Below are 11,784 nucleotides of genomic sequence, written 5' to 3' on the forward strand. Positions count from 1 at the left end.
GGCCAGGACCCGGTTAAAGGAGATTGTAAGCTCTCTGTGGGCAGAAATGGAGCTGTGTACTCTTTTACCTTCCTCTCCATGTCCAGCAGAACATGGAGAGGGAGCTCAACATTTATTTTTTGTTCAGGCTCAAAACCTCTGATTTGCAAGTTTCCTGGGTCCTTAAAGACAGCCTGACAAGAGATGGTAAGTGTAAAGCTGCATGCATACTACTCCAACAAGGCTCCACCAGTGACAGACATCACCAATCAGTCATGGAGAGACATCACTAATCAATCACAGCACTCTTTTCCAGCATTGAGCCTGGATGTAATCTCAGAATCTGTGTGAACACAGTGCTCAAAACATTACCAATGGATTGGAGGGAAACTATCTGCCCCCTCAGGTTAGATTATTCATGTTGGGCTGTTAGGAGAGGATGGGAGGCCTTGGGAAAGAGATGAGAACAAGGGCATCACCATCAAGAGGCATAAAGTTCCCAACTGTGAGAGGGGGGCTGGCAGGGCATGAACACAGAGTCAGTCCCTACCCTTTAGGAACTTAGCCATGACAGGGAGAAGGGTGCTCATTTACTTAGCACCCACTGTGTTCTTCAGCATCACCAGTTTGCTTACTGACCATGTAATCTTTGGACATGTGCCTTATTCTCCCCCACTTAAGTGGGACAGGCTGCTTGGAAGCTTTGCCAAGAGGAAGTCGCCCAGCTTATAAGAGGTGGCGCTGGGACTTGACTTCAAGTCCAGAGCTCTTTCTCCAACAGCACCATCACCTGAGACGTCACAAAGACACATACCCACACAGGTGGGCGCAGCCTGGACAGCAGGGAGACAGGACCACAGCCTGAGAGGTGCCATGCTCCGAACCCCTCTGTGCCAAGCCTCTCCCTCTGCCTGAGACCCTCTATCTGGCTCATTCATCCATGCCTATAATCAGGCAGTAAATACTCATACCCCACAATGAAACTGACGCTCAGAGAGGTTGCGTGATGTGCCCAAGGAGACACAGCTAAAGTGGCAACTAAAGCCCACGTTCTTTACACTCATTGGTGGCTCTGTGTAACTGGTTACATTCCCTGGGTGCTCTGCTGGAGTGTCTTACGCTGCCCCGGGAGGTCCTTGGTGGGTGGCCAGCATCCTCACATCACGTTTGTTTCAACACCAGGTCCACAGCTGGGCCTGGGGGACACAGAGATGAATCAAGGGAGGCCCCTGCCTTTGAGGGGCTCCCTTTCTGAAGAGGAAACCAGGCAGGCAGGCAGGCAGGCAGAACAGCTGGTTACCATGACGGTATGAGCTTCCTGGGGCTGCCGCCACAAAGTGACACAAACTCGGTGGCTTAAGATAACAGAAATGTATCCTCTATAAGTTCTGGGGGCCGGAAGCCCAAAATTAAGGTGTCAATAGGGTTGGTTCCATCTGATGAGGCTCCGAGGGAAAATCTGTCCCAGGCCTCCTTCCTGGCCTCTGGCAACCCCAGGCAATCTTTGGTATTCCTTGGCTTATGGCAACAAAGCTTCAATCTCCGTCCCCATCTTCACATGGCCTTCTCTACATTTGTATCTCTGTGTCCTTTCTCTTATAAGGACACTTATCATTGGATATAGGACCCATCCTAACCCAGGATGATCTCATTTTGATACCCCTAATTACATCTGCAAAGACCCTCTTTGCAATTAAAGTCACATTCACAGGTACCAGGAGTGAGGACATGGACGTATCTTTTGGGGACACATTCAACTTATTACCACCCGTGGTGACAAAGAAGGTGCACAGGAGGCTGGGTGAGGAGGAGAGAGTGTAGACAATCCCACAGGAGCAGAGAGCCACCTGCAGAAGTTCCTCTGAAGAGCCGCAAGAGATGTAGCTATTCATTTGCTTGTTCATCCCTCTGGTGAACGTTTATTGAGCGCCTACTGTGTGCTGAACTGGGCTTGAAGAACATAATGGATCCAATATAGACCTGGCTCCCATCCTCCCTGTGATTCATACACTATTTGTGGTGGAGACAGAAGAAAAGCAAACGGGTAGATAAAAATAATGACCAATGGTGAAAAGTGCCGCAGAACAACAACAGAAAAGAGGGGGTGGAGGAAGGAACTATATGGCCTGGGGAAGGGTACTATTTGCGGGGCCGGTGGGTGGGGGTGGAGCTTGGAGTGCCCACATTTACACTGAAACGCACAGTCAGATGAGCTGAGGACACAGCCTTTTCAACAAAGTGTGCTGGAACCACTGGGTATCCACGTGCAACAAAACAAAACAAAACAAAAAACCAGCCAAACAACAACAACAAAAATTAACAACAACAAAATTAACTCAAAATGGATCATTCACTTCAATGTAAAATGCAAAACTGTAAATCTTCTAGATGACAACATAGGGGAAAATCGAGATGGCCTTGGGTTTGGCACTGACTTCTTAGATACGAGACCAAGAGCACAGTCTGTGAAAGGAAAAACTGATAAGCTGGGCTTCATTAAAATGAAAAACTTCTGTTCTGCAAAAGGCACCGTTAAGAGAATCAAAAGACAAGCCACAGACTGGGAGAAAATCTTTGCAAAACACCTACCAGGTAAAGGACTCGTGTCCAAAATATACAAAGGATTCTTAAAGTCCAGTAAGAAAAAAAAAAAAACCCAGTTAAAAACTGGGCCAAAGATCTGAACAGACCCCTCACCAAAGAAAATATACAGATGGCAAATAAGCATACGAAAAGGGGCTCCACATCAGATATCATCAGGGGATTGCAAATTAAAACAACAATGAGATACCACCAAACGCCTATTAGAATGGCTGAAATATAAAAAACCAACACCGCTAAATGCTGACGAGGATGTGGAGCAACAGGAACTCTCATTCATTCATCGCTGGTGGTACAGCTACTTTGGAAGACAGTTTGGTGGCCTCTTACTAAGCTAAACATAGTCTTATCCTACATTCCATCAATTGTGTTCCTAGGTATTTATCCAATTAACTTGAAAACTTACGTCCGGGCAAAAACCTGCACATGAATGTTTATAGCAGCCATACTCAATGCCTATTCAATAGCAACTCGATTGCCCCAAACTGGAAGCAACCAAGATGTCCTTCAATAGTTGAATGGACAAACTGTGGTACATCCATACCATGGAATATTATTCATTGATAAAAAGAAATGAGCTATCAAGCCACCAAAAGACATGGAGGAATCTTAAATGCATGCTGCTAAGTGAAAGAAGACTCTGAAAAAGCTACATATGGTGACATTCTGCAAAAGGTAAAACTATGGAACCTAACCAGGACTTAGAAGGGAGGGAGGGAGGGATTTTTAGGGCAGTGAAAACAGTTCTATATGATAGTTCTATATAGTTCTGTATGATGTAACAGCAGATACATGTCACTATGCATTTGTTGAAACCCACAGAATGTCCAACACAAAGAGTGAACCCTAAAGTAAACTGTGGGCTTGAGTTAATAATAATGTATCGACATTGGCTGGATAATAACGTATCAATATGTAACAAAGGTATCACGCTAAAGCAAGATGTTAATAATAGGGGAAACTGTGCCTTGGGAGGGGATATATGGGAACTCTTTGTACTTTCTGATCATTTTTTTCTGTAAACCTGATGCTGCTCTATAAAAATAAAGTTCACTAGTTTAGGGGGGGAGGGGGCGGGAGGTAAGCCTGAGCCAAGCAAGTGGAAAGTGAGAGGACTGAACGCTTGGTGGAAGGCACAGCAAGTACAAAGCCTGGAGGGAGGAATGTGCTTGGTGTGTTCCAGAACTGGCAAGGAAACAGAATAGGAAGGGACGGGGATGGGCTGGAGAGAGCGGCAGGAGCTAGCCGAGGCTGAGGGGAGGCCCCAGGCGCCATTGGAGCAGAGGTCCGCAACTGACTGAGAATTATACATCCTGGGAAACAAATTTGATTCCCTTCAACTTCCCCTCGTTCTCATTCAGGGACATTGAGGCCCAGAGAACGGAATGGCAGTGAGCAAAGCTCATCTAACCAGCACTTGAGTGAGCTCACAGGATATCGTCAACATTTCCACCAAAGAGAAAGCGCCCACGTGACCCTCATGATATCCCTTTGGGGTAAGGTACTGTTACATTCTGCATTTCTCAAGATTAGGAAGTGAGCCCAGAGAGGCAGAGCCACTTGCTCAAGGTCACACAGAGAGTGGTCAGTGGCCGAGGCTGACTCTCAACCATCACAGTGGCAGCCACAGGAAGCATCTTGGCGCTCAAGTTGAAATCTCCAGCAGCCCGGGAAAGCTGCAGAGGGGATCCCTGCACTACTACCACCCCAGCAACTGTGCTTGGGACTGAAGCACCTCTGGGTGCCCCACACCTGGCAAATAGGGCTTATCAACAAGTGTTTGCCTAATCCACAATCTGATGAATCACGATGAGATGGCACACCTCTGAGGCTCCTTCCAGCTGGGAGGGTCCAGGACTGTGGACCCCAGAGTGGTCTCTTGGTGCCTCTGTGATGGCAAGGCGACCCCCTGCAGTGTCCCTGGGCTGTGGGGGTCCAGATGCTGTCAGTGACAAAACCCTCCTGGCCCCCAAGGGAAGGCTTCCAGGTCAGGAGCTGCCTGCACCCCTTACCACCTGGCCGTGGGGCTGTGGCTGACCATGGACACCTCCAGGCATGAACATGGGTTCTGGAATCAAGAGACCAGGGCTGGATACTGGCTCCAGGTTACACCATGAGATGCTCTCCCTCTGATACCCACGTGGCTCCCCTTTTCCCCAGGTCTTGATTCACACATCTCCTCCTGGGTGTGGTTCAAAATTCCACCATCCTCTTTCTCCCCTCTCACACACACTCACTACCCATCTCCCTCCCCTGCCTTCCCCAATATAGTTGTTTATTTCACTTCTCCGCCCCCATCCCCAACTACAGTGAAAGCCCCAAGGGTAAGGGGATTTGTCTGCCTGTTGGCAAATGTGTTCCCAGTGCCCACACAAGGCCAGCACACAGTAACAGCAGGAGTAACAGTCCGTTCCTGGCAGGCCCCATGCCTGGTGTGGGGCATCTGGTGGTGGTGTGTGGGGGGGGGCGGGTGTTTACATGCTCACAGGGATGGCTTGTTCCCTGTGGCCCCTCTAGTGCTGGGTCTGTGTTGTTAGATTCGTTGTCATGAGTCTCCTCACTTACGTGAGTCAGTAAAGGCACCAGGCCTGCTGGCAGCTGTAGGACCTCAAGCGTCTCCCAGCACCTCCTGAGCCTCAGTTTCCCCGCCCTGAAGGGCTTCCTTGAGGGAGAGCGTCTCAAAGACTTAACATTTCTTGCTGTCATCGTGCAAGGTTTTTGACAGAGCGGTGGGCATAACAGTGGATCAGGCTTGGTGGGTTCGCAGAAAATGAGGAGCTGAGTCCGGGGAAAGCCACTCTGAGCTCGCGGGACCCAGTTAACCTCATCCACCTAGGATTCTGTGGACCCCTCTGTGGCTGCGGGGGCTCATCTCCCCATCCATCAGGGATCCCTGCAGGCCCCGGATGCCGCCCCCGCTCCAGGTCCTCCTTGTGCTCCCGCAGGCGGGAGCCCACGGGGTGCCCCGGGGATCCCTGAGCGTCACGCTGCTGTTGTGGAGCGTGTGTTGACGCCGTCGCCGGGGAGACAGGCGGGGGCGGGCCCGGGCCGGGGGCGCCGCCTAGCAGCGCACGATGGGCAGAGCCGGCCGCTCAGGGCCCTGGCGGCTTCAGTGGCCACTGCCGCCGCCGCCCGCCGGCTTATATACCGCGGCTAAATTTAGGCTGCGCCCGGAGCTCGTCCCCATCCGGGACGCGTTTCCGCCGCCGCCGCCTTGGCCCGGCCCCCGCGCGCGCCGCGCCTATAAGGCTTGGGCGGGCCCGGCCGCTGCCCGCAGAGCCGTCCCCACCCGCCCGCGTCCCGACCAGCCCGGCTCCGGGCAGCCACTCACCGGTGTCCCGAATCCGCGTCAGCCCCGGGTCCCAGCCATGGCGCTGAGCGAGCCCATCCTACCGTCCTTCTCCACTTTCGCCAGCCCGTGCCGGGAGCGCGGCCTGCAGGAGGTGAGGGCGGCAGGGACCGCGGGCGGCGGGGGCGGCTGGCTCAGGGTAGTAGAACGTGGGCTGCGGGGTAGTAGAACGCAGGCGGCAGGGACAGCAGGCTTAGGGTAGTAGAACGCAGGCAGCGGGCAGCGATCCCCGGCCCCACCGCGCGCTCACGCCCGCGCCTATCGCTCTGTCACCCGCAGCGCTGGCCGCGCGCAGAGCCCGAGGCAGGCGGCACGGACGACGACCTCAACAGCGTGCTGGACTTCATCCTGTCCATGGGGCTGGACGGCCTGGGCGCTGAGTCCGCCCCGGAGCCGCCGCCGCCGCCCCCGCCGCCTGCGTTCTACTACACTGAGCCCGGCGCCCCTCCTCCCTACGGCGCCCCCGCGGGCGGTTTGGTGTCCGAGCTACTGCGGCCCGAGCTGGACGTGCCGCCGGGGCCAGCGCTGCACGGTCGCTTCCTGCTGGCGCCGCCGGGCCGCCTGGTGAAAGCCGAACCCCCCGAGGCAGACGGCGGCGGCGGCTACGGCTGCGCGCCGGGCCTGGCCCGCGGACCTCGGGGCCTCAAGCGCGAGGGTGCCCCGGGCCCGGCAGCTGCGTGCATGCGAGGCCCCGGGGGCCGCCCCCCGCCACCGCCCGACACGCCACCGCTCAGCCCAGACGGCCCCGCGCGCCTCCCCGCGCCCGGCCCGCGCGCCCCCTTCCCGCCTCCCTTCGGTGGCCCCGGCTTCGGCGCGCCCGGGCCCGGCCTGCATTACGCGCCGCCCGCGCCCGCCGCCTTCGGCCTCTTCGACGACGCGGCTGCCGCCGCCGCAGCTCTGGGCTTGGCGCCGCCAGCCGCCCGAGGTCTCCTCACGCCGCCCGCGTCTCCGCTGGAGCTGCTGGAGGCCAAGCCCAAGCGCGGCCGGCGGTCCTGGCCGCGCAAACGCACCGCCACGCACACCTGCAGTTACGCGGGCTGCGGCAAGACCTATACCAAGAGCTCCCACCTCAAGGCGCACCTGCGCACGCATACAGGTGGGCAGCGAGCACGGGCTGGGGACCAATGCTGGGCGAGCTGGAGGAAGGGCGTGCTTAGGAGCCCCCCCCCCCAGAGGGCGTGGCCCAGAGGTTGGGGAGGGGGCAAGGTCTTAGCCCTCTGGGGCTTGGCTGGGGGCGTGGCTCCGGACCCTGGGGACGGGGCGCGCGCTTAGGACCCTCCTGGGAATGTCGCTCGGTACTTTGGGAACGCATGCACACTTACGAAACCTAGGGGGATGCTATGTCTCAGACTGTCGGGGGGGAAGGTGCAAGCTTAGGAGCCCCCCGGGGGCGTGGCTGAAAGACACTGCAGAGCGGACTGTGCGCGCTTAGGACCCCTGGGGAGTGAGGATCAGGAGACCCGGGAATGGGAGATAACGTGCCTAGGATCCCTAGAGGTTCAAAACATAGCGGGGCGCCCTTCAGAGAGCTGGTTAGGGGTAGGTTGTGCGCGCCCGAGTAGCCACTAATCAGGGTGAGTGTCTGTGAGTATCAGAGCCACAGGCGGGAGGGAAACTAAGGCCGGCTCTCGCCCCCTCCCTGCAGGCGAAAAGCCCTATCACTGCAACTGGGACGGCTGCGGCTGGAAGTTTGCGCGATCCGACGAACTCACGCGCCACTACCGCAAGCACACGGGCCACCGGCCCTTCCAGTGCCACCTGTGCGACCGTGCCTTCTCACGCTCGGACCACCTGGCTCTGCACATGAAGCGGCACATGTAGCCTGGACGCCCCCCGCCCACCCGCGCGCGGCCGTGGCGGGTCCCACGCGCCGGGCACGGCCCCCTTCCAAACTGTGACTGGTATTTATTGGGCCCAGAGGACCGGGCCGGGCACAGCGTGGCCACCGAGGGGGCTCCCCCCACGACGACGACGGCGACGCCCGGCCCCCATCAGAGACTGAAGGCCCGGTGGGAGAAGACCACAATCCTCCTTGACGAGTTTTGTTTTCAAAATGGTGCAATAATTAAGTGTCGTCTTCCCCCCTGCCGGGTCTACACTAGAGGATCGAGGCTTGATGCCTCGTGAAAAATACAGCCTTAATTTGTACTGTGCAACATTTTTTATAATATTGTACATAATGACTGTGACAGATATTGTATTACTGTAAATAGGAAGACAGGTGGGCATTTTGACTGCCTGGTTCGTTTTTATAAGATTTTGCTGTTTTTTAATTAAAAAAAAAGTTTTGCATCTTTTGAAAAAAATCACAGCACTGGTCTGGCTGCTTGGAAGCTGGGGGCTTGGGACACGTGGGAGGGGCTGGGGGGAGCGGGCAGCTTTGATGGAGGGCAGCCTGGCAGAGGCAGGGTGAAGTGGGTCCTGCCCTGGCCAGCATCCGAGGTTGCCAGCTGCAGCCCCCAGCTGCCAGGAACCTGTGGGTTTTTCTATAAATTTAAACACTGCCTTTTAGGACTGAGGGACAGTTATTTTAAGGTTGTTCCCTGAGCCATAAATTGCCTCTTTTTCCCCAGAGCTGGAGAAACTGCTGGTCCCACTGACGTGGCCTCCCCTGGGCTGAAAAAAGCCTTACCTCCTTTTGGAAGCTTCTGAGGTTTTAGCCAAACTTCTGTAGTGTGCAGACTTTTTTTTTTTTTTTTTTCCTTCAGAAGGGGCAAAACGCTGAGTTTCTGACCTGTTTTGCCTTTCACTAGTCTTGCCTTTTAGCAGAATTTTTTTTTTATTATTTTTAAGATGAGTTCCCCATCCTGTTAGAAAAAAATGAAATCCACGTTTGAGGGTCATGGATGGTGAGTACGCTTTTCCAGGTGAGCAGAGGCCCAGAGAGGTAGCTATGGAACAGTGGTGTCAGGGTGCCAGCCTGGTCTGGCTGCCTCCCAGGGGTCCCTGAATCCCACTAGAGGGATTTCTGCAACAACCCACCTGTTGCTGGTGGTGGAGGGTTATAAGACCCTCTCCTGCAGCTGCCCTTGTGTGAAGGAATCACATCAGAGCCCCAGCCTTGCTGGCTGGAGGCGGCCACTCCAGAAATGTACCTCGTGAGCAAGAGAGGACCCCTGTACAGCACCCTGAATACCTCAATCAGGCGAGGAGGTGCCTCTCCCTGGCAGGTTCCCCCTCCTCTTCCCCCTTCTGGGGGCCCTGGGTGGGTAACCATGGCCACTAACAATTGCATAAGTTCTTTCCAGAAAGTGAAAATAGCTTGTAAGCAGCGCCTGTTTTAAAACACTCTTGCCCTATTGCGACAGAGGCTGGGATTTCCTCCCTTCCTCCCTCTCTTCATCCTTCCTCACCACCCCCTACCCCTGACGGCAGCCCTGGAAACAGCTGAGAGCGTTTGGTAATCCACAAAAAGCAGAAATGGGAGATGACAATCTGATGCATCTTTCTCGAGTAAAGAGCCTGGGCCCACTTCCGCTGGCGATGGGGTGTGTGAGTGTGCGTGTGTGTGAGCCTCTGTACCCTCTCTCTGCAGCTTTTGCAAAAAACGATTCCAGAGCAGAGCACTGGCCCCCTCAATCCGTGGCAACGCCCCTCTTTGCTCAGAGCTGGTTTCAGAGGCAGTAGGAGTAGAAGACTCGCAAGAGATTTTAAATAATTTTTTGGTACGGTCCTCCGGTCTTTCTCGTTGAGTTTTTAAACTTACGGGTAAAGCCATGTTTCTGGCTTGCTCGAAAACACCTCCCAGAGGCCTCTGAATCCAACGAGAGGCCACTTGTAAGGGGACTGAAGCTGCTGAGTTTCTGTTTCCTGAGTGCCTCCAACTGATACAATAGAAAGTGTCAGGCTCCTACGTAGCAGTACGTTTCAGCAAGACGACACGTTTCAGCAAGACAGACACGGGGCCGGCAAAGAGCTGGTTTGCACTGATTAATGCAGAAACACTCCCTCATCGTTTTCTCTGCCCCTTTCTGAAACCCAAATGTTGACTTCCGTCAAACAGCTTCTGGATGGGTGGTTCTCAGCCAGTTGCAACCCAGTCTTGAGATATTTGGGGTTTTCACAACTGGGGGATGCTGCTAGCATCTAGTGGGCGGGAACCAGGGAGGCTGCAGAAACATCGTAGAAGGCACAAGGTAGTCCCCTCCACAGAGAACCATTCGGTCTCAGTGCCGTTAGTGCCGCGGCTGAAACACCTGCTCGAGTTCCTAAAAGATCATCATCATTCATCCCCTTTACTAGCAAGGAGGGGGCTCCATCCCAGGAAGTAAGTTTCCATGACAGATGCCACCCAGAGAAAAGTATGAATAAAACCTCACTGCTGGGCCCTGTCCCCATCCCTGTGACAAGACACAGAACACTATTCCTTCCTGGTGTCCACTTGAGAAAATATAAAATATCAAAGCAGAAAAAATTTTTTTTGCCCTGCATTCTACAACCCAATTTTCGTCAAAGTTTTTTGGAGGAAGGGGTTTCTGGTCAGTGGTTGAATTGTTTTCGCATGGCTGTGACTCTCACTGTATCCTCTTTTTTTTTTTTCCAGGAAAAGTTATAACCATTTTTCCATATATTTTCCTCCACAATATGTTTTTATTATTTTAAATGGCTGCATAATATAACATTTGGACGTGCCAGAAGTTGCTTATGCAAACAAGCGCTGGGCATCTGTATGTACACACTGGGCCACATTTCAGATTGTCCCCCAGGGTTGGAAAGGATGACAGTTTTGGAGGACTTTGGGCATTGCCAAAATGCTCTCCCAAGAGTGACTCCAGTGATGGGGGAAAGATACAGGAGCTGTTTTTCTACTAGGAGTTTCCTGTATGTCAGGGAGCCCCAGGCATCCTAGAATGATGTGGTGTGAAGTGGGGGGAGGGAGAGACTTCAGAGGGTCAGGTGAGTCCCAGCACATGCCTGACTCAGCACCTACCCCTTCAGCAAAGCTGAGCTAGCACCCAGGCTTAGCCACACCCTGGGGAGTTTCAAGGCAGCAAGCCAGAGATGAATGGCTCTCAGAGGCACCAGCACCAGGTGTCTCTGATAGCCTGGACCCACGCTGAGCTGGTGTGTGACAAGCACAGGGGTTTCTCAACCCCATGATCATCAACATCGGGGCTGGATCATTCTCGGTGGCAGACGCTGCCCCGTGCACTGTAGGACGTTAGCAGCATCCCTGGCCTCCACCCACTCGATACCAGCAGCACCTACGCCCCCAAGTTTTGACAACCAAAAATATCTCCAGACACTGCCAGTGTCCCCTGAAAGCAGGTTCACTCCAGTTTGAGAACCACTGGGTTAGGGAGCTCTGTGGACACGTGAGACACTTTGCATCTGTTAACTATCTGACCTGAGGTGCTAGGATGCTGCACGTATTTAAATACAGAAACTGAGTGGGAGGGAGAGAAGAGGTAACACAAACACTGAGGGATCAGCCTGGTTTATGCCATCTAACCCATCGGGAATTTTTTCTGGTGTGCAGTGTGAGCTACGAAGCTACATAAATTTTTTTTCCAAATAATTCATACAGGGTTTCTCAATCTCGACACTGCTGACATCTGAGGCCGCATCCTTCTTTACTCTGGGGGACTGTCCTGCACATTGTAGGGTGTTCAGCAGCATTTCTTGTCTCGACCCAGGAGATGCCAGTAGCACCCCCAGCCCTGCAGTCCTGCAGTTGTGCCAACAAAAATGTCTCCAAGTGTCCCCTGGAGGGGGAGGGTGCAGAATCGCCCACAGTGAGTACCACTGCTTAGGGAAAACCATTCTTTCCCATGGAAGCCCTCAGCTCTGCCTTGCGGGCCTGTTTCCTCGTCTGAGAGGTGAGGGGGGTGCTGCGGGGATGGAATGACAGACGG

General features: G+C 54.2%; 1 protein-coding gene across 1 annotated transcript; it reads left to right on the forward strand.

Annotated features, from left to right (window-relative positions):
• Positions 1 to 5,762: 5,762 nt before the first annotated feature.
• On the forward strand, positions 5,763 to 8,238 carry KLF2 (KLF transcription factor 2). The gene is made up of 3 exons (XM_022558666.3): positions 5,763 to 6,023; positions 6,209 to 7,025; positions 7,575 to 8,238. The coding sequence occupies exons 1-3, from the start codon at positions 5,949 to 5,951 to the stop codon at positions 7,748 to 7,750; spliced, it is 1,068 nt and encodes a 355-aa protein (XP_022414374.1). The 5' UTR covers positions 5,763 to 5,948; the 3' UTR covers positions 7,751 to 8,238.
• Positions 8,239 to 11,784: the final 3,546 nt, after the last annotated feature.

The sequence above is a fragment of the Delphinapterus leucas genome, unplaced genomic scaffold (genome assembly GCF_059928025.1).
Source record: "Delphinapterus leucas isolate spDelLeu-1000000601 "Yukka" unplaced genomic scaffold, BTC_Dleu_Yukka2 spDelLeu_asBTCV2_sq25, whole genome shotgun sequence".
NCBI lineage: Eukaryota > Metazoa > Chordata > Mammalia > Artiodactyla > Monodontidae > Delphinapterus > Delphinapterus leucas.

Excerpts from the sequence above, each read along its gene's own strand:
- KLF2 (XM_022558666.3), top strand. The coding sequence starts at position 5,949 with ATGGCGCTGAGCGAGCCCATCCTACCGTCCTTCTCCACTTTCGCCAGC. Across the intron at positions 6,024-6,208 it reads GGGAGCGCGGCCTGCAGGAG|CGCTGGCCGCGCGCAGAGCC; the intron begins GTGAGGGCGGCA and ends TGTCACCCGCAG. Across the intron at positions 7,026-7,574 it reads GCACCTGCGCACGCATACAG|GCGAAAAGCCCTATCACTGC; the intron begins GTGGGCAGCGAG and ends CCCTCCCTGCAG.